A 22,151-nucleotide genomic window follows, 5' to 3' on the forward strand; every position below is an offset into this window, starting at 1 on the left:
TGTCCCAGCCTCCATTGTATTTCTGATCAGATCCCTTAGTTTCTAGAATGTTCTTATTCTACAAGGCTGTCAGTCATACAGTCTAAAGCTCTAGGATCATTTTTGTCATGTTCTTTGTCAGGCCTTCCTTTTGTCCTGCTGGCTCCCAAAGGCCCTGCCTATCCCTTGAGCCGAGTTTGCCTGCCCTCCTTCTGCTGGGATTTGACAAGGTAAATTGAAGAAGGAGTGATCACCTGTTTCAGTAGTTTAATAACTTTGGCAAGTTGCATCTGAAGATGAGTCTGAGCCAGGAAATCCTGAATTGGGGATGAATGACAATGACCCCTATAGCGTGTTGCATCTGGGCTTCTCCTACTGATCTATGCCTGTCCATTTGATGCCTTTTGCAGCTTGCCCCACACTGCAGGCCTCATGCGTCCCTTACTTTCCCCCCCCCAGTCTTTCTTGTGTCCTTGCCATTTCTAATGCCTCCAGATCCCAACAGCAGTCGTGATTCTGTCTGTGTGTGACACAATATTCTATGAAGAGATAAAGATGGTTGAAGCCACCATGGCTATTTGAAGGTGACAAACAGGCAGAGAGTTATTGAACTCACTATTTAGCTTTGTGCTAGCCATAAAACCTCTCCTAGTCTCTGCCAGGTCTTGCAGTCAGCCACGGGCTTCCTTCATTTCCAAAGTTACACATACAATGCAGTGAGGAAGGCCAAAAAATGTTAGAGAGGGAAAAACACAGAGTCAGCATGGAGCTGATATCCATATGGTGTTCTGGAATGGCTCAATAGGCTTCTAGGAGAAGCACATCATATCATTTACAGAGTCTGTCACCCTGCTTTAATCATGAACATGTTCCCCATTGAACCAAGGCAGAACAAAAGTCAGTCAAGACTGAAATATGTGGGTCAGACAGCCTGAATAGGCAATCACTTCCTGGGTGAGCCAAGCATATCCCTAAATAAGCTCATCAGGGCTCCTGGTGGGAGAACCTGGTACATAGGGGCTCCCTGTGCAGCTCTTCCGTGTCCCGCTGCATGGACAGCCAGTCACAAGTGGTGCTGCTGTGAATTCTGATAAACCAGCTGGGGTTTATTCTCTCTTTTCCCCTTTTGATGGTTTCCCTAAATGAGATAAATCCTGTCAGAACTGATGCCACTAATAACCATCAGCCATCTAGTTTTAATTAGAGTTTGCTTCATTAATGCCCCAACTCCTCTCAGCACAGCAGATTAAATAATGTACTTGCAGCTCATTTACACAAACCCCCAAACTGCAAGGCTGAGCTGCAATCCTTTAATTAAACAGCCCGGCTGATCCCTACCGCTGCCTTGGCTCATCAGTCTAAGCCGATTAAAGAGAATAGGGACTAATAAAGAGCATAAACAGGGAAGTGACTCTCAGCTCTTCAAGGGACTTGGAGATTCCAGTGGTGATCAGCTGCTTCCTCCTCCTCTAGCAGGAACTGTACCTCAGCCCACATCCCTTCTGTCTGGGACCTGCAAGAACGGTTCTGTTTTCAGCAGAAGCCCAGACTCATCTTGTGGGACAGGAGTCCTTTGGGAGACTGTGGGAAAACACAGCAGAGAAGGAGAAAGAGAGACATCAAAATAGTGAGATGAGTGGCTGTCTATGACTGCAGGAGAGACCAGCAGGAGCAGCCATACAGCTCAAGAGAGGGACAGGAGGAGAAGCAAATGCAGGGAATAACAGTTGGAGGTTGAATGCCAGGAACAATCTGGGACAAAAGTTTGTCTCTGCTTGTGGTTTGTGATGGTCATTGTTGTTCTTGTGTGGTCTTCCCTAACATTTATCCGCAAGATTTCTCACTCTTTCTTTGCTGCCAGCTAAAAATGTCTTGGCTTTACATGGATGGGAATGATTAGGAACATGTCAGTGTCTAACCACTCAACAGAAGCCAACTCAATGAGGTGGTTGAGATTATTCCCACTCATCTTGTTCTGCTTTGCTTCACTGACTGCCACAAGCAGAGCTAGCCCCCTTCTCTCCTCCCGAGTGTGAATTTCTTGTGGGGAAGTTGCATCTCCATGAGTTTAGCATTGCAAATTTCCCACCTGGCTGCTTAGCTGGGTTGCACCAGCAATTAGCAAAACTGGTGCTCTAGGCCATGAATATTAAGAGACAGATTTGATCCCAGATTCTGCCAAAAAGCTCAACGCCAAAGTACTGGATGAGGTGATGGCAGCAGCAGGCAGATTTCTGTTCCTGAATTCTAAGGGTTTTCCCATATCAAAGGACAGTATAAATCCTTCACCATTGTCTCCACTGGACTTGTACACCAAGCTTCATGACCATAAGCCATCTTGCAGGTTGGGTTTCCATAGGGGATGCCAAATATCTGGTTGAGTGATCTGAAGAAACTCCAGGGATGGCAGTAGGAGCTAACCCTGCTCCTTTACTGAGGTGCTGATTAGACTCTAATTTAGCCAAACCCTGTAATTTCATAAAGCAAGGGCTCTTTTTCTCACTGGCTTTTGCCTATTAATGGCAGGGTTTCATTCTAGGGACTTGAATAGCCTAGTAATTGCATTTCCCACTTCTCCCAGTCACACAGAGTGAAGACTGGCATCCTAGAACAATGACCTTAAAATGTGTCCAGCAGCAGCCCAGTTCTAACGGGATTACAGACCATTTTCCTTTGTGTGAGGTAATAGGGCTGAGATTAGAAAGATTTGTTTCTATTAGAGTAATGAGAGGAAATTATGGAGTCACAATTGGAGGGAACAGTATATTCATTCAGTTGCCTTTCATAGGCTTTTCGGAGTCTGCCTCTGTGGTGCTGAATAGGAAATCAGCAGAAAATCACCTCTCCTCCTGTGATGGGAAAAGTTCTAGAGAAAACTTTAAGCATCAGGGGCAGGTCTGCTTTGGCAATGGACTTGGGAATAGCACTGGAGTGCTGAAGCATTGTGGAAGAAGTGCAGATGAGACCTGACCCGCTTTTAAGGCAAAGGAGACAGTTCTCTCAGGAAGAGAGAGCAATCTTCTGGAAGGGGTGGGTGTGTACTTGGAAGAAGGGCTAGGATCTGAAACATCTTTGGAAAAGCTGTCTGTTTTCATATTTTCCACACTTTCCAATAGGGAGACTGCTGCTTAGATCAGGGTTAAAACGTTATTAGTGCCACTAATTTACAAAATGTTTACTTCATGATTGTGGACCAATGAAATTATAATTCAATATAATTTAAACTTTGAACCCCTGTGGACTAATTTCTAAAGTGCCTGTTGGATTTGTCACCATTTGTCACCATTGGCTGCTTCCTGGCAGCAGTTAGTGGTAAGGAGACATGTAAACCATAGGCTACTTCTCCAAGCCAGCCTTCCTTGCATTTCTGGAGAAATTCCTTCTTGCCCCACATGCGACTTACCAAAGAACTGGAATGGAAGTGTGAATTCCACTATTCGTGCTGGAGGAAGCCCTTGGTGCTGCTTGCTCCATTTTTATATGTGGGAGGCTGATAAGTGGATGGGCAGATTTTGGACAGTCTGTTCAAACCAAACCTTCAAACATCTTTATTGATAGCTCTCTGAGCTGCATGAGTATGCTGCACTCTCAGCAGTATATGCTTACAGCCCAAAATCTGATTTAATTTACTTCTGGACAACTCTGACTCTTCATGTCTCTTTACCTAACTCTGTTTCCATTGAACATACATTTGTTCTTTGCCCTGTGAAGTCATGTTGGAAGATGCTGGCACAAAGGAGCCATGAATTTTATCCACTGCACAGTCACAGCATCACGTCCCTCTGACTCCTCACTGCTGTAGCCCAGGAGCATCTCTCCTTCTGCTACAGCTCTCACTTTACCCTTGGGTCACTTAGGGTTCTCTAACAGTTATATCCTCCTGAGAAATTCCCAAGACCTTGTTTGGGTTGTGATTGCTATGTCCCTTAAGGCTGAAGCCCATGAAGTTGTTGAGAACTGAACCACTCACCAACTGGATGGTTCACTCTGGACATTACGGAAGTACCTTGATAAACAGGTGGACAGTGGCTTCTAAGCATTACAGTTTAACAACTGAACAACTCAACATTTTATCCAAAGTTGTGAAAGACTGACCTTGCCTTACAGGACAAATGCAAATCCAGTTCATGAAATGGGAAATTATAATTTCTGATTTAGGATTGCTGGCAGGATATTGTATATAGGATCTGGAGGTCAGTGCTTCATCTCAGCTCAGAGCTGTTCCGTGGCTTTGGCTCAGGTGTGAAGCATGATGATGATTCTAGTCTGTATCAAATCAGATCTATAATCTAGCACTTAAAGAAGCCTAACAACTCTGCCTAATTGGTCCCCAGCTGGCAGTGTCAAGTGCATGTTCCTACAATTAGTGCACCATGGAGGCTGAATTCCTCCCTGATTCTTAATGAGGAGGACTCCAGGTCAATCTTAACAGGATGTGGACCTGCCAGTGCAAAGCAAGCCTCTAAATTCATGGTCTTGTGTACTCTAAGGACAAATGACCATACACAAATCTCATAGTCTGGCTTCTTCCACTCTCCCAAAGCCCTCCAGAGCCCTACTTTTGAAAACACACATAAGTTGGAGCAACATTTCTGCTTTGCTAGCACATCCTGTTTGTGCTTCTCATTTCTTTTTCTTATTGAGGTCATGGGCACGAAGAGAAGATTTTTTTTTATTGCTTCTTAACAGCTCATCTCTTATTCTTCCATCCCCACAGACTTAATAATCCTGTTCCAGATAGCACCATTGGAGATTGCAGGAAGCTGCAAACAGGCAGAGATGGGTCAACAAAGTTCACATAAATATTCCCCCAGCTCACAGTTTTCAGAATTTTGATTTCAGTCTGACACAAAGATGTGGGCCAAGAGTAATGTCTAGACCCAGATTTGAACTCTTCCTGAGCTTGGGAGTGAGCAGATTCCTCACTTTTTATGGGTGTTTTGTACAGTGAGGACTAGCAGCTTCAGTTGCTTTGCAGGAGCCTAAGTCCAGAATCACAAAGATGTTTAATGAATGTAGATTTAGACCAAATATGGAAACACTTAGAATTATATGCAAAAAAAATTTTAGAAAACATCCTTAACATCATAGTTACCAACACCCTTGGGAATCTGTTGCAGGGAGGTATAGTTGGGAAATCTTCTGGTACTATGACCTGGGAGGAATGGCTCTTTCTGGAAGCATCCAAAGAAACAGGAGGTCAGTTTCAGATGCATTGTCTCAGTCCTGTAAAGGAGCTCCACCAGGACATTTTGGCACTTTCTCCCACACAGGTATTTTTCTGCTCCTCCGCAACATCTGGTGCAGCTACTTTCAGGCAAGTGGGGAGAACATGAGGGTGGAGAAGTAAAGTGAGCCAATAGATTGGCTCTTCAACAACAACAACAACAAATTTCTGGGGCAATCTGGAGTCTCCCTGTCACATTGGTTGCTTTGCTTGCCACTATCAACACCTTTCTTCAGGAAGGTGGAAGATGGTAGGAGAGAGAGGCTGAAGAAAACACAGTTGAAGTGTCGTGTTTTGAAACTGCAAAGATGCCCTCAGACACATTTTCTGAGAGCCTGGAGCTGTATCCAGCCATTGCCTGGCCACATGTTCTTCTAGCTCTTTGTTTTCCCCTGCTGCTTATGTGGGTCCTGCCCTAGAGGAATTTAGACTTAGATTCAAGTGCTTTTCTCCCACATGTGCCAGTACTTGCTGTTTCTTGGGCCGTGGTGATATTAGTGCAAGGGGATCAATCGTAGCCAACTTTACAGCTGTGGGAGCCACATTCCTCAGCTGTTGGGATCAGATAGTGGCATTAATACCGGGCAATTCACTCTGGCTTGCAGATGATCCTCACGTTCTCTCTCCTATACTGCAAAGAATTTCTTGTCCATACCGTGGCAACTTTTTGGTACCAGGGGAATGCAATGTAAACACCTGCTCTATCCTATGTTTTCTGTGTGATAATGCTGCAGACATGCATGGGAAGAAGCTGTGCCAGCCTTGGAAATCACCCTGTATCTAACACTAGAAAATGGGCACAGATGCTTTGTAAAATAACGGCAGATGGACTATGGTGGAGCTCACACCATTCATCCTAATCTTCCGCTAATATCATCTGACCTGATCTGCATCAGTCAAGATGCACCCACCCCCAAAATGGAGCCATTCCAGACCTTTTGTACACCAAGGTGTGCTCTCTTGAACTTGACAGGTGTTTTCTGTGGACCCTCTGTCCACACGGCTTTCAAGACGAAGACAGATAGGGTAAAGAGATGGAAAAAAGAGTTGAGGATAAAAAAAAAAAGGTAGAGAGACTCATCCCAACAAATGTAACAGTGCTACTGTAAGAAAAATGGATGGCAAATATACTATACAGAAAAGAAGAATAACAGGAGAGAAGGAGCAGGAAAAGCAGGGAGATAAAAATAGTGTAAATGAAAGAAGGAACTGCAGGGAACAAGAAAATATGAGCAGAAGATAAATGAGCAGGGCCCTTGTCTGGAATAATCCTGTTCATGCCAGCATTCTTTGGCTGTGACACAATGAGACTGTGGCCTTTTATTACACATTTTCTTGTAGTGTGATGCCAATCCAAAGGCCTTTGTCTTTTTGGTGCTCTGCAACACTAACTCACTCCTATGAAGGCTCATTTTCTGGTCACCCTAATGGAACAGGCTCTGTGCTTGGATACACTAAGCTCTCCCTTTGGAAAAACATCTCTGTGCATTAGAGTTCCTTCTCCTGCATGTGGCCCTGGCAGATTTTAACATGCTTCAGGAAGAACCTGAAATGCTGAAGTGGAGCACACCGTACAGCTGCTCAGGCCACTTTGAGTTCTGCAAACAGAAGTAGATAGCTGAGGGAGTGCATGCAAACAAGTTGGGAGGTATTTTGGGCTGTCATCTCACCTGTTCAAAAACTGCAGAATAGCTGGAGACTACTCCATCTTCTGTGAGAAAACATCATCCTGAAGAAAAGTATCATAAACAGGATCTGAGTTCAGTGAGCTTTTTCTTGTGAGAGTGTGAAACCTAATTCTGGCCACATCACTTGGAAGTGTGTTCCACTAACTTTTAACAACTTCTGCTCGGCACATCGATTCTCTAGACTTTAGATTGTACCATCATCCCACTGGAAATGAATTGCCTGGCTATTAGAGCTGTGTGTCACCTTTGTTGTGTCCCTCACTGGTATGCTGCTGCTTTCCTGTAAGCAGGTTATGATGCTGTTATTGTTGTCTGTGTGTCTGGGTTGGCTACAATCTCTCTCATTCCCTCTTTTGCAGAAAGAGGGAAGATGGAGATAGGCTACCCTATGTATACACTGCTAGTGCTTTTTTTCCACATGCCTCCAGAGGTCATTGGCAAAATAGAACCAATTTTTGTAATTTCCCAGAGTGCTCTGATGTGAGAGGGTAAGTGGAGATGCAAAACCAGAATGGTGCAGAATGGTGTTGTGAAAAATATTGCTATGCTGTTACAGCACAACTGGATCTGGTAAGGATTACACAGAATGTGCTAAAATAGAGCATATGGGGCTGGATCCTCCACTGAGGAAGGTGCAATCCACAGTAATAAAGCCATTTATAACACCAGCCAGGATACTGCTCAACAACACAGTAGGATTGGTTGAGTCTAGGCAAACTTCATGAATTTTTTATGATCTTGCCCCAAAAGTTCCATGTCTGAGTACAGAGAATAGGGGTAGGAAAAATTTCCATTCCTCATACGTAAGAAAAGTTGAGGTGCCATAGGGAAACATGAGCTTGTGTGGCCAAATATGTAAGTTGCTAAGTCATCCTATTTTCCAAGTGGGAATTTAAAAAAGATAGAAAAAGAAATGGGGCCTCAGGGAAGAAATGTGACATGAAGTGGATCAGAGTGTAAGGAAGCAGCAGAGAAAAAATAGGTTAAAAACTGGAAAAGTAGAGCTTTGTGCCTACTGCATAAGGCTGTGGGGGTGGTCACTGTATTGGGGAAAGGAGGAGGGAATGCTAACCATGCTGTTTCTATCTTGGTCTTCAGCCAAAGGGCAATGCCAGCCTCTAGATCTGAACTCAGTCGCAAAGTTAAAATCTGGATAAAGCAGGTGAATGCTGTTTGCACTGTCTGTATTGAGGGGGACGGTGATTTATGGCTGTGTTCCTCTTTATGTTGAGGAGAACAAGACTTCTTTCTGTTTGGTTTGACACAAGCAGTGACTTTCTACTGGGCTGCAGTAATCACAAGAGATGAAATAGCTGAGATACTTGAGAATAGAAACAAAATTTTTCTGAGTTACACCAAGATCTACCTGCGAAGTGGCTCACTCTCTGCCTTGACAAATCAATTACCCTGATCCCTCAGGAAGGAGCCCAGAGGTGCAGTCCAACCTGGAGTCCACCACAGCAGGTAGAAAAAGAAGATATAGAAGTCCTTGCCCAGGTCTACAGATGCCAAGAGCCATGTCCCTCACCCAGCTCATTGCTGGACTGGGAGAGCAATGGGCTGAGGGATATGCAAGTTTTCCTTGCCTTGTAGAGGCTCTGCTGCCTCCCAGCCCTGAATTCATCTCATTTTAGCAGTGAAATTCTATCTTCTGCATGATTGCACCGGCAGGCTTTTGTCAGCGAATTTGGTGATGTTCAAACCTGCCTCAGGGATGAGAAGCCAAGAGATCTGACTCAAAGTGGCAGAAAGACTGCTGCTGAGAAGCCAAGTTTCTCTTTCCCGGGGTGCTGAGCGGGCAGTAACACTAATGCAGGGTGCCATCTGTTTTTTCTTTCTCTAAAAGGTCGTGTTTACCAAACATTGCAGAAGCAAGAGAGGTCTGGGGTTAAAATAAAACTAATTAAACCCTGCAGAGGAGGACCTCCTATGCCTTCAGTGTCCACTTGGTGCTCTTCACACCTCAGTGAAGCACAAGAGCCCTGTTCAAAGCAGCCACAAATAACCTTGTCTGCAGTGCCAGGCTGTGGGACTTGTGTCTAACCTGCAGAGACAGCACAGCAACCAGCCCGGGGTGCCAAGCCCCAAGGTGTTACAGACAGCTCAGAAAGGGGCTCTACTTCCTAAGCTGAGCCTTGTGCTTTCAGCTGCTGAAACAGGAGGCATGGATGGGAAGAGGAAAGAGGAGTGTGCCAGAGAGGTGGCCCAAGGGCCATTCTGAGGTGTCATCCAGACACATGTAGGAACTATAAGGAAAAGCTATGACAGCCACCCACACCACCCAGAACACCCAGCCTTGCACCATGAACACCACTTCTCATGAAATGAGAGCTTAGTTATTCCAAGCCACCTTCTGGAGGAGCCTGTCTGTCCTCTTGGAAAAGCATTAGTCCTCTGGTAGATGAAATTCGCCATGCAGACCCAGGCCCTCAGACTGGTGGCCAGCCCAGTCTGATACCTGGACAATCATCTTTGCACCAGGATGGCATGGGGTGCTTCAGAAACATTTAGTGCTGTTCTGTAGCAAAAGGCACAACCACACAACAATGTGGGAATTACACAGCAAATGGAAATCAAGTTTAAAGACTAAATCTGAAATGAAGGCTCTGACTTTAGCATGTTGATCCCTGTGGGACAGGAGGGTCTTGCCAGTATTATTGCATTCTCTATCTGCTTAATGTACATCTCACCAAAAAAATTCAAGTGATGCTGAAAAGATTTTGCCTGGTTCAGTCCATACTAAAGGATGTTAAATTTAATTGATTTCCAATATATTTACTGTACCATACTGTCAAATCTATTTTACAGGTGTGTGTGCCAGACCTTTTATGAAATAAGTAATATATTCTGGGATGGGTAATGAGCTTGGCTAATTACCATTGATTCCTCCTGGGTAAAACTAGTGTGAGAGGATGGCTTGATGCCACTGCTTTGCAAGGTGTTATATGAATGTAGACAAGATCAGAATCTTGTTCCTGTATTTGTCTTCACTGGGGGAGACTGTCTGAGAAAGCTGCAGCTTGGCTGGCAGGGGATGATTTGCCAAGATCAAGTTCCAAGTTCCCTGCCTTTCTGGCAGGGGAGACTTTTGCCTTCCATCAGTTTCATCAGGCTCCCAGAGAGCATTGCCTCCAAATCACCCTAAAACTTGAACTTGTAAGCAAATCAGAAGCAATTCTTCTGCACTCAGGCCCCCTGCATGTCAGAAATCTCTGAACCTTGAAAAGATCCCATCGTATATTACCAAGCCTGTCTCAGCCATTTTTTTTTCTCCATTGAATTCTGATGAACCCATTCACCACATGTCATGGGTATCCTCAGGGAGCACTGAAGTCAAATAAACTGAAAAGGCACTTTGGACCCTGCTAAGTCAGCAGTTCTTTTTTTGTTGTCGGGGTTTTTTTGTGGTTTTTGTTGGTTTTGGTTGGTTGGTTTTTTTTCTGAGCAGGGAAGCTTAGGAAAGACAGGAGGTTCTTGCAGACTTGGGTTCTGGACTCCATTCTACTGGCATTAGCTAGTGAACTCTTTTTCTAATTCTCTACATGGTACTTTGTAGGGTTTTTTTTATTCTGACATCTCTGAAGCTTTGAAGTCTCGTATAAGTCTAAGGCCATGAGAGGCAATTAATCAGGCCATCAGTCACTTACAGCAATTTAAGAACAGTACATGTGCTATAACCAACCAATCCTCACAAGGAGCACTGAGAAATGGAGGCATAAAATTTGTGGTCTTTCACAGCTAGTCCAGGTAGTCTTTGCCTCAGTTACAGGTCACAATCCCGCTCACTGACCTTGAATACTGTGAAGGCATTTGGTAAGTTATATATGGGAAACAGAAATATGGTCTTCTCCTGGAGTGACACAGACACACAAAAAAGAGTTAAGATCAGCCTCTGCAGTACTTTTGTAACACCTCACAGCCATAGCTTCTTTCTGTATGATTAGCCAGACCTTTTTGCATAACCATTGTACCTGGCAACAAGAACATTCTCTTCTTCAGTGACTGGTTTCTTAAACCACCCACCAAATCCAGAGGAACCACTGCTATTTGTTGTTACTCTGTTATTGCTCTTATTTATGTGCAATTTTTTTTCCTTCTTGGAAAAGGAGAGAAGGTGCAAAGAGATGAGTTTTGTGTGGTGACCACATGGGATCTCTGTAGCTCTGGAGTGATCAGTGAGAAAGCTCAGTTTTAATTTCTTACAGGACTAACATTATTGTCCTTGAGAAGAGTAGCTCTTCTGGTCCTTGAGCCCTGTTTAGTCACTCAGCCACCCTGCAAACACTTTTCTGAGAGCTCTGAAAAATTCCTCTCAGACCCTGAACTGATTCTGGTGTTTGACAGTGGTGCAATGGAACGGAATGTCTGGAGCATCCAACTGATGTGTTCCTGCCTGCAGGTCTGCCTTGAAATGGCCTTGAGATGTTTGAGGGGAAGGGACTGCGTGTTGTTTCTCAAGTCATGAAGTATGGGAATGTCTAAGCCTGACAGTCAAGATCCAATAGATAACCATGGTTCATTTCCACAGTTGTCAATTAGTTGTCAATTAGTTGTCAATTAGAATTGCACTCCTCCTTTCCCAGCTGGAAACAGCTCCTTTTCCAGCTGGAAATATGTATTTCTCACAGCAAAGAGGTGATGAGGAGTATGCAAGGAAGTGCAAGATCCTGATGCTCGAGCAGGTGCAAAGCAGTCGTATCTCTCCCGGGACAGACAGTGACACAACAGCTCTGTGCAGACATGTAGAGTTGATACAGCTAGAAATGGGGATATGGCTTCTCTGGCTTGGTAATTTAGTGTCACTGATTTGGTCTTTATGCTTCCAGAAGAGCAGGGAGAGAGAAAAAAAGAGAGTAATAACAAAACTTCACTATTATAACATTTCTCCTCCATCTTCTCCCTTCATCCTTCCCTTACCCTAATCCTTATATAAAATCTTCCCGAGAAACCTGTACATAAAAGCTAAGCATCAGAAGTCTGATTTACTTGTGCTAAATAAAAATATTTATGGGTGCCAGCTGAATTGTCTCAGTGAGAGCTTTTTCACCATCCTGCTTTCTTGAAACAAGCACTGGGATTCAGCTCACAGCCCTGATATCCCTGTTTTGAAATGCTAGACTGGGGATAGTACTTTTTATAAGCCCTGAGTCAGATTGTCTGTAGTAACCATTTCTGTTAACAATCCTGTCTGCAGCAGGCATATACAAGTCAACTGTGCAAATGAGCAGGACATACCTGAAACAGGAGAGATGGTTTTTCACAGCAGGTGGAATCTATTTGTAACAATGACTAGGCTCGTTGTGGGTCATAAAATTCATTTAGGAACATCTAGGAAGAAGAGAACAGCTGAATTTGTAGTTTTCCTTTTTACCTGATTGCAAATGATTTACATTAATGTTGCAACTTTGAATCAAACAGAATTCAAAGAAATTTCAAACCTTGTCTACCTGGTTGTATGACTGTAAAAGCTGTGCATAATGGTGGCATATGATGCTTGAGGACAGCAAGTAAAAGCTCTTACTACAGCTGAAACTGCAGAGTTGATGTTGGGATTCAAACTAATTGACCTAGCTGGAGTTTGGCTGGGACTTTGGGATTCACACCTTAGACTCTGCAGGGGACTTCAAATTGTTACAGGTGGTCAGACAAATTTTTTCATCCAAGAAACAAAACATGCAATAGCTGCATTCCCTTTCTTCATCCCACAGCCAGGGAGTCTTGATTGTTTACTGGCAAGGGAAAGCAAGTGAATTCCCCTAATTTGCTTAATAACATTTTTTTTCCCCAGAGATCTTTCATATACTTTCTATCCTTCCTCTCCTTACTATTCTTACTGTTTGGTTTCTTTGTTACTGTGACCATAATAGCTCTTGAGCCTTCTTTTGTTAAAAAACCCTGTGTCCTACCAATGCAAATCAACTGTGTCACTCAGGACAGAGGAAAAATGTCAGGCTTGTTTTTATTTATTTCACTGCAGCAATGTATTTTATTTCTTTAGCAATGTATTTTATTTCTTATTTGTGGCTTCGTCAGTCATTGCTTGTAGAAAACCAAGAATAGGCCTTCCCAAAACACTTCCTCAGAAACAGGTTCAAGATGAGAGTAAACCTGAGAGAAATTCAGGCTTGGTAAGTGGAACCATAGGGCTGTAATGGTAACATTCAGACTGCTAATCAAAACCAGTTTTTACCCCTTTTTTCCACTGCTTAAAAGTCACTGAAGTTTACTGCTGAAGCTGAAATTTCCCCAGTTTGTTCAAAGGTGAAATATGTCTCCTTTTTTTTGTTTGTTTGTTCCCAGATTTTTTTCACACTAAAAGAACTTAAAAATGGTTCAATGGTTCAGCTGTTTTATGATTTTTTTTCCCCCACAACAGAACATATAGAAACTATTCCTCCTTCAGCAGGAGCGTTTGCTATTGCGTCCTGGATAGCACCACAGCCAAACCAGCATGGGGTTAAAAATTTTATATTTAGCATAAAGACATCTAGCTGAAAAATGCCTTTGAGTGCTCCAATGGAATCTGATTTTGACTTGACCGAATTTTGACCCTGAGGAAATTTCACTCATAAGCACAATCCGTTCTGTATGGCTGTGTCCACTGGGCTCAGAGCGTGCAGGGAGGAGGAAGGCAAGGTAAATGTGTACGTGTGCTTAGCTGATGTCCTTATCCCAGCACAGAGTCTTTAGGGACCTCAGTAATGCCCTGGGGGAGCAGTGCTGAGGTGGATGGTGCCTCTCATACATCTGTGGCTGAATAGTCCTTCCAGTCTTAGGGCCCTCCTGTGTCTTGAAGAATAACCTAAATGCCTAATGGGGTTAAAGGAGGCTTCTTGAGCAATTTGGGTTGGTCCAATACCCTGTGCCTCACTGGCCAGGGTCAGAATTGGGTGTGGTGAGGGTACCTAGGGTCAGACAGAGCCCAGTCATCAGTAGGTCCGTGGTGTTGTGGCAAGTCCAAGGTCAAGTTAAGGAGTCAGTCTTCAGGGTCCAGATCATGTGTGTCCATGGCCGTATGAAGGGCAGAGCTGTGGCAGGGCTGGAGACCAGCCTCTTACAGTGTTGCTGGAGCAAGGATTGATGGGTCCAGGCTGGGGAGAGAGCCTGGGGAGCCTTAATGTCTGGAAATACTTAAGAGCTGCCTGGAAAAGGCCCAGATTAACTTTATCTGCCTCTGAAAATGGCTCTTCTTTGAGCAGGGAGTTGGAGGAGACACCTCCAGCCTTCCCTCCCAGTCTAGGTTAGTCTGATTCTACAAAGCCTGCTGATTTTACTCTTATATTGCCAGTGGATGCAGGACATCCTGAAAATGTTATTCACTCAGGCTCTACACTGTGTGTGACAGAACACCAAGCAGAGATGCACCCATGAGAGGTGACGTCCTCCTTACAGAGCAGTGGGACCGAGTGCTGCAAACTCTTACACACGCTCTGTGTTCTACCCAGACCAGCCAGTGGAGTCCTCAGAAAAACACAGCTGAGCTCATGTGCCAGAGCTTAGAGAACCATCATGTCAGGGAATATTTGCTGGCATTTAGAGTCCATTCAGGCTCCAAGGGAAGTCAGGGGAAGGCGAGCTCTCCATCTGACTGCCTCAGGCCTGACCTGCCCTAAAGATGGTCTGCATGGCACACTGGGCACTGTGGCCTTGACTCAGCTCAGCAATTTGGAGCGTGTGTCTTGCTGAATGAGAGCTTATGCATCTAGCTGAAATTGCTTTATAGGGCACAGTCCAGATCCCACTGAAATGCTCAGGAAGATTTTGCCGTGCACTTCAATGAAAATGTGATCAAATCTATGTCACCTGATTTTTCCCTTAGGCTGAGGATAAAAATTGCTGCTCTGCTGGTTAAAATCAGAATGGACAGTACAGGGACTGCCAATAAAAATGTTACAGAGAGATATGTAAGGAAAAAATCCTTTAGTAAGATTTCCTGCTATGTGGATAGACATAGAAGAGAAAGAATTAAAAATAAAGAGTTAAAAATATCTTTAAGTGTAGGAAAAATGGTAGCATCAGGAATAGAACAATGCAAACTTTGATAAGGTGTTCAACCTAAAAGAACAGTTTTATGCTTCATTTTAATGTATTTCCTGACTGATGATTATGCAAAGATGTCATTTTAATGCTCTTTGACAAAGTTGGTTATATAGCATTTATGTATGAGCATTTACGTAAGATACTGATTTTTTCTGTGAATTTATTTTTTAAGTCTAACTGGTGACTATAGGCATGTGTATAAAAGAAGAAACTTTCTAAATTTAAATCCTTCATCTTTCTTAATTCTGAAGTTGTGGTAGTGTCTGGCTTATCAGATTTGGAGCCCTCTTAAAAACTGTGGGAACGTTTCTAAATTTGTTTGTTCATCTATTGAACAGAATAGCTGCCATTGGAGAGAATAAACTTTCTTTTAAAGTACTAGTAAATGTGCAAAAGTGCCCAGAGGCTTAGGAGGCAAAGTCTATTTATAGCTAGAAGATTTGGACTCTTAAGAGCATACAGCACTTTTGAAAATGAGACTTAAATGCTTCTAAGTAATTTGGGCACTACATAAAATCATATCTGATTTCCCTCTTTTTGCTCTGATATCAACACCAATCATAAAATGATTTATTTTCTAGTTGATAGCGGAACTGGTTTTATGTGGAGCAAATCCAAGAGAAAGAGATATGTTTCAGAAGTGAATTAAATAATTTAATAGCATTTAAGTATAAAGGCAATACACATCCTTGGTTTCAGTGAAATTAAATGCATTGGTTCTGTAGTAATTCTATCCAAACTGGATGTTGCTCTCAGCTGAATGCTCATCCCTTGGAAACCAGTGGAACTGTGTCTGATGGACTTGGTGCAGTAGCAGCCAGAGTCCATGCAGGCTTGCACACTCTTGGAAATCATAAATTATTCCTCTGTAGCTACAAGAGGGAGGCTAAGGTAACAATGAACAAACACTCTCATGGTTCAAACAGAACCCCAGAACAACAAAATCTTGTTTGAAACGGGATGATTTTGGAATATACTTTACAAGAGGGGTTAAGTACAGACTTCCTCATCACTTCAGTGGATCAGACATATGCTAATCCCATCCTGCCTGGAGCAAGATGTCCCACCTCTTGGAGTGCACTGTTGTCAGGCCCTGGTTTCACACAGCTGCTGCTGTGGTTGACAGGAGGAAAGAGAACTTTCCTTTCTCCACAAGATCTCAGTGGCACAGCAATTTGTGGGTGAGGAAGAGGCAGCTTCTTTCATGGAAGCTCTGCAGTCTGCTGTGGCTGCATTGGAGACACTCTTTAAAGGGTCAGGATCTCGGGGCTGGCTGGCTCTGTAGCCCCTTTATATTCTCAGCTCTCCAAGAGTTCCTCTGGAAACTCAGCAACATTCAGCCGCCCCTGCCCCATTTCCCACATGCCCTTAAGACCTCCAAGGGGAAACTGCTTCCTTGGGATCCAGGCTCCATGCCAGCTGGGACTCGGGATGTGCAGAGATGCTGAGCACTAGGTGGCAAGTGCACAGGGGCAATTGCCAGCTGCTCCAAAGGGCAGGAGAGGTGTCCACAGGCCTGACACCCTCCTTGCCTCTCCACCTCCTCTAACTGCAGCACCTGGAACAGAGGCAGCCAGGCAGTTTGAGGAGCCACAGGATTGGTTCATACAGGGGTGCCTGCCCTTAGAGAGGGAGGCATCAGAGCTTTGACTGGCTCAACCTCCAATCCTGATCCATCACTGGAGGAGACTCCTGACAGCCCAGTCTCCCTAGACATTTAAAACTCAGCTCAGGGAACGAATATAGCGAACAGCGATAAACATGGTCATAAATCAAATATAATATAAACAAATAAAAAAAGCGAAACGTTGCGTTTTGTTCACAGTGACGATCCCAGCGGTTCCACAAGCAAGAAAGCCGGGTGTGAAACGGAGGATCCGAAGGAGGCCGGCAGACAGAGTGGCCAGGAAGGCAGGTCCGACTCCCTGACGCTAAAAGCCCAGCATGCGGAGCTCCAAGAAGAGCAGGCAGCGGGGTGTTCCCCTCTGGTGCAGAAGGCGAGCCTCCACCACACGGGCTCCCCAGTGAGAGTGCAGCGCAGCAAAGGGACGGCCTCGTGTTCCCATGCGGCTGCCTCCGATTATGAGCTCTCCCTTGACCTAAAGAATAAACAGGTACCAAGGCTTCCTCCTCAGGCTGTGGGAGAATGGGATGGGGCGGGTGGGACTGCATTTGCACTGTGGTGGAATGACTTTCAGGAGATACATTAGCCTTTTGTTCACCTAGAGCTTTTGCCCAGCCTAGCCGGCCCTTTGGGTACGTGAGGCTGATGATGGAGGAAGTAGATTCCCCACCTGTGACTGAGTCACTCTTTCACCCAAACCTGCTGGCATCTGCTCCTCATTGCCTGGATTCAGTGGTCCAAAATGGACCTAGAAACCCAGTTGTGAGCGTAGGCTTAGAGGTGGGTTGCAGGCAGCCAAGAGCAGCAGCATCCAAGGGTAGTACCTTGCTCACAAGTGTACAGTGTCAACAGGGCTCCTAGCAACTGGTGGTTCCAAATTACCTCCCTCATGGGTGAGTGTCCAAGAACCATCTTGTTGTCTTGGATCATGCGGGGCAGGCAGGCCCCCAGCACACTTCTGCCTTAGCATGAGCTTTCAAGGGGAAGTGGGGTTTATTCAATGAGTACAGCATTTATTCCTGTACAGCATCTACCACGATGTTTGTGCACTGCTGCCACCACTGCCCTCAGTCCAGAGGAGGATGCTGAAGAGATAGGCAAGTTTGCCAAGTTGCTAAGAGAAAATGATTCAGTCCTAGAAGTTGTGTTCTGTGCCTGAGACTACAGCCCAGCTCCAGAGCACAAGCGTGCCCATCTCTAGCTGCGTGTCCCGATGGACTCCCCGCAGGAGACAGTGGGACAGGGGCTAATAGCAGCTGGCCTCCTCCTTCACAGGTGAAGGAGGACTCCTTCACAGGTGTCCCCTCCCTCCTCATCTCTGCAGATTACAGTCCAGGAGAGCTGCTGTGCAAAACAGAACCTAAAGCATAATTTGTGCCTTTTCCCTGGGAAGGCAGCTCAATCAGAGGCTGTAGGATAATGCAGACCCTGCAGCCTGTGAGGTGAGGAGGACAAGTGACAGGGGGAGAGTTCAGTGGAAGCTGTGCTCTAGTAGCTGAAGGGTCTCAGCTAATGAGGTTTCCACAGAAGAAGCTGCTACTTCTGGGACATCTCTCTACCACTTCCAGGCACAGATACTGTCCCTAAACATACATGTCAGATCAATGACCAATAGATTTCTGAGCAAAAGAGACACCTTTGCTCTCTATCTCTGTCTTTCTCAAAATACTGCATACTCACACAGAATTCTTGCTTCACACCAGGAAAAAAATAAGAGAGACTAATTAACTGGCTTCACAAGCTAATGTGACATATCTTCAGGGTGGGCTACATCTTGACTGCTATATATGTTCTTAGCCTCCTCGATATCCTGCAGCTGCTCTGGTTTGTCCTGGGGAGTGTCTGTCCTCTGTTGTTTTAGCTTTAAGGTCATGTTGCCATGTCATTGTTCTTGCAGCAGAGGCCAAATCTGCCCTGGATGCATGTGAACAAGGGAGACATGTTCAGCTGATTGTTCATTAATGTCTGGCGCCTCACAGAACTGACCTTGCAGGGACTGAGCCTATCTCCTCGGTGAAAAACCACTTTTCTCACACCAAATGGGCCTTACAATTTGTGTGCCTCTCCAGACTCATGGATGTCTTCAGTGAATTGCCTTCAGCTTAGGAAGGGGGGGTTTTCAGGCAGTGGAGAGTACTAATTCTTCCACTGTAGTATGTGTTTTTATTGGTATTCCTATCAATTTACTCATCAAGTAGTTTTCTTAAATGGGCATCACGGTGATAGGACCTGCACAGTGCTGCCCCAGTAGAACCCTACTCATAGCAGAGCTTGTAATACAGGAATAGAACTCACAGGAGTTCTAGGAGAAAAAGGTGCAAGGAGACATTTTTAGTCTCACTGCACAAATGAAGTCACATTTACCTTTTGAGAGAGGACTGAGTGCTAGTAAGGAAGAAGGGTAAAGTGCAGCCTCCTATGCAAGACTTGGACCAGCCATTGCCTCTCAGCATCATCCTGGAGAGTTGGTGGGTGGTTTCATGGCTCTCCTTGCTCCCTATGCCATGAAACAGAGAATTCTGACAGTGCACAGAGCAGAAGTACTCTATGCTGGGAGGTTGGAGCAGAGACTCAAGTACTGAAGTGCCCCTGTGCTCAGACTCTATTGTAATGTTGAGAAAATGCAAGGGACCACAGGAAAGAGGAGCATGCTTTCAGTCATACATACACTTGGGCTGTGCTGAAGGGCAGCATGTGTCCCGTGGATGAAGGAAAACACTCCATTAACAAACATCCCTTACAGCAATGTCCTCCATTGTGAGAGGCTAGAGGGACGGAAAAGCATTAAGAATGAGTGACATGTGTGCTTTGTACGTCTTTTTTTTTTCTATTTTTTTTTTACGACGCATGCATTACCTTGAGTGACTCAGATTCTGTCCCTGAGCCTGATTCTTTTCTGGTTATAACATGGTGGCACATCACCATGTTCAGTGGCAACCTGGGTAGAAAACCTGTGCTAAGATCAGGCTGTGGTCTCTCCTGGCAGATTTATAAATTCATACCTATGGGCACCAAAACCATGGGGTGTGCACCTCAGATGTTTGGCCACATCCGGGCCTGCAGTTTGGCTTGCCTTTTGGCTTGCCTTGACCTTGTTAAATCTCCCTTCATATGCAATCCCTCAAGGCAGTGGATATTTCACAGCCATTTCTAATTCAGCCACAGTTGCTCAGAATGAGTGTTCATACTGAGGCCCAGAAATGTATTAAGCTAATTATTCTTTGAAATCCCCCCTGATCCCCCTCCTGCTTTTCCCTTCCTTTGGCGCCGGCTGTCGGATCATTCCCCAGAGAAGAGTAGCTTTAAGTAGGCAATTACTTGTAATTCATGGGGTTTATTAGGAGCGAGAGAAGGCCAATCATGTCTGGCCTTTCTCAGCTCTCAGATGGGAACAGAAGGTTCCTCCAGCCATCCAGACTTATATCTCCATTACCCGTGACTGCTGTGGTGCTAACAGACGCCCTTCCCTCCTCTGGAGGGGAAGAACACAGGCTACAGCTGTGTGAAATCCTGCGTTCCTTTGGACTGTCAGTTAGCTCGATCTGACAGCAAATGAGTATGTCTTAGACATCAGTGACCAGCAAATGTCTGGGCAACAGCAAAGAAAAAGAGACAGAGACCCACTGCTACCAAACAAAGGTGGGGAGGGCACTTCTCTCCGTGGGGATGCTGCATATAGCTCTGCCAGTCTTCTCAAGCATCCCTTGGAACACTCCCTGTTCCTGTTATGCCTGCTGAAAGATACCGTAGGATTCCCCTTGCTTTGGACTGTGCCCGCAGGCAGTGGATCACATGCAGAACCCAGCCTTGCACCCCTGATATGAACTAGAAAACCAACTAGTTGAGGAGGAGTCCTCTCACTTCAGATCTTGTTCTGCTCCTTAATGCCTTAGTCCTTTGGGAGGACTGAGATTATGGACTGCAAAAAGCTGGTGATGTTTTTTATCGAGGTACTGACAGCTTGCTCTGTTCCTTTGGATTTTTAGAAGGATCTCTCCTCACTAGCTATTAAAGTCTGCCACTTTAGGCACTGTCCTTGCATGAGATAAACTGGCCTTTTACTTCAGATCATCAATGACATCTTGTCTTGGCCTCTAATAAGATCAGAGCTTATGAATTTCATGTTTTCAGAATGTCTGTCACCTCCTTGGAAACCTCAGATAATTGTAAGGCTCTTGCTTCTGCTTTATTTTGCATTTTACTGTTATTCTGCCCCTCTCATTTGTTCCTCTTTCCCTCCTCACAATTAGCTGTACATTTTCATTAACCAGATCATTATTTTAAGTGCTCACGGTCAGTTGCCAGAAATAACTGTCTGGGTTGGGCCTTTGCAGGTTACTGGTTTAATTTACATTTATTTGCATGAGACTTCATCCTGAAAGAATGGGCCAAGGGATAGTTCAGTCTCTTTCCAGGCAGGCCAATTTTAAAGACATGTGTCAGGAGTGTTGGTTTTATGGCAAGATTTAAGATGTCCTTGTTGATCCAAAAGGCCTGCTGCCAGGTCTTGTGGTAAATGACACTGTACTCAGGATTACTGAGGGGGTGATTTTTAGCAACATTTATGCAGACCATTTCTGGGAGGGCAGAAGTGAAAGTATTAGGCAAATGTTCTTTAAATCAGGGGTAAACAGAGCTCTGAGCCAGCTACCTCTGCAACTTCTGTGGCCAATCCCATCACTAAGAAAATTGCTGGTATTTCTTAGTGCTGGGCTTGATGTTTGCCTTGGACAGATCGTGAGCTCAAGGGCAAGACAGAAAGAAGACAGAAGCCTATCTGATGTTTGAGCACAAGGCAAAGGTCCCTGCTTCATGTCCAGAGAGGGAAATATGAAAGGATGTGCTCCCCATCCCACTGTCTTCCATAAATGTCAGCTTCCCAGTACTTGCTCCACAGCTGGGATACCAGTGCAGGCACAAAATGTTTGGGCTTAGGTTGTTCCTCTCTGCCTGTGATCTCCCAAGGTCACATTATCTTCCTCCACTTCCAAAGAAGTTAGTATTGGAAAGATTCCAGAGGTCATTTACACTTCTCATAGCTGTCAGACCAGGTCCTTACGTGTACCTACATCACTCACTGATGGTTTTATCTGTAACTTATGTCACGTTGTCAAAAAGAAGAAGGAAGCAGGTGACATGACATGACTCTGTAAGCTGAGGTTCATACCTCAGTCTCACTCGGACTGTGAAAGCAATTTGCACTTAAGCTCAGATCTTGTGGAGCTCAGCTTTTCAAACTGTGAGTACTGGGCCAACAAGGCATGGTGAGAGATAAATGGTATGTCTGGGGATGAGGATGCAGTCAGTGAAACCCATCCTTTGGTTCTGCTAACAAGATCATGTTCACCACATGACTGATGCAGTGAATCCTCTGCTAATTCAGGACTGACTTCACCAGCACTCTCAGTCCTGACTTTCATCTTCTTTTTGTTTTTCTACATGTGTGCAGACACATATTAACACTACAGTCTGCACTTGCACTCTGCCCTGTGAAGTGCCAATGATAGCTTCTAGCCTAAACCTCAGTGAAGGTAGTTTGAGTTCATTCTTCTTTTTATGTTTTTTAACCCCATCTTCCACCCTCATCTTCACA

General features: G+C 44.8%; 1 protein-coding gene across 4 annotated transcripts in view; it reads left to right on the top strand.

The window, feature by feature from the left end:
• The window catches only part of IQSEC3 (IQ motif and Sec7 domain ArfGEF 3), a 101,183-nt gene that overhangs the window by 45,661 nt on the left and 33,371 nt on the right, over nucleotides 1-22,151 (top strand). For all 4 annotated transcript variants that reach the window (XM_038155611.1, XM_038155614.1, XM_038155612.1 and 1 more), the window contains exon 3: nucleotides 16,760-17,048. In XM_038155611.1, coding sequence (XP_038011539.1) covers nucleotides 16,760-17,048 — 289 coding nt within the window. The remainder of the gene's footprint in view (nucleotides 1-16,759; nucleotides 17,049-22,151) is intronic.

Source organism: Motacilla alba, chromosome 1A, assembly GCF_015832195.1.
Source record: "Motacilla alba alba isolate MOTALB_02 chromosome 1A, Motacilla_alba_V1.0_pri, whole genome shotgun sequence".
NCBI classification, from domain to species: domain Eukaryota; kingdom Metazoa; phylum Chordata; class Aves; order Passeriformes; family Motacillidae; genus Motacilla; species Motacilla alba.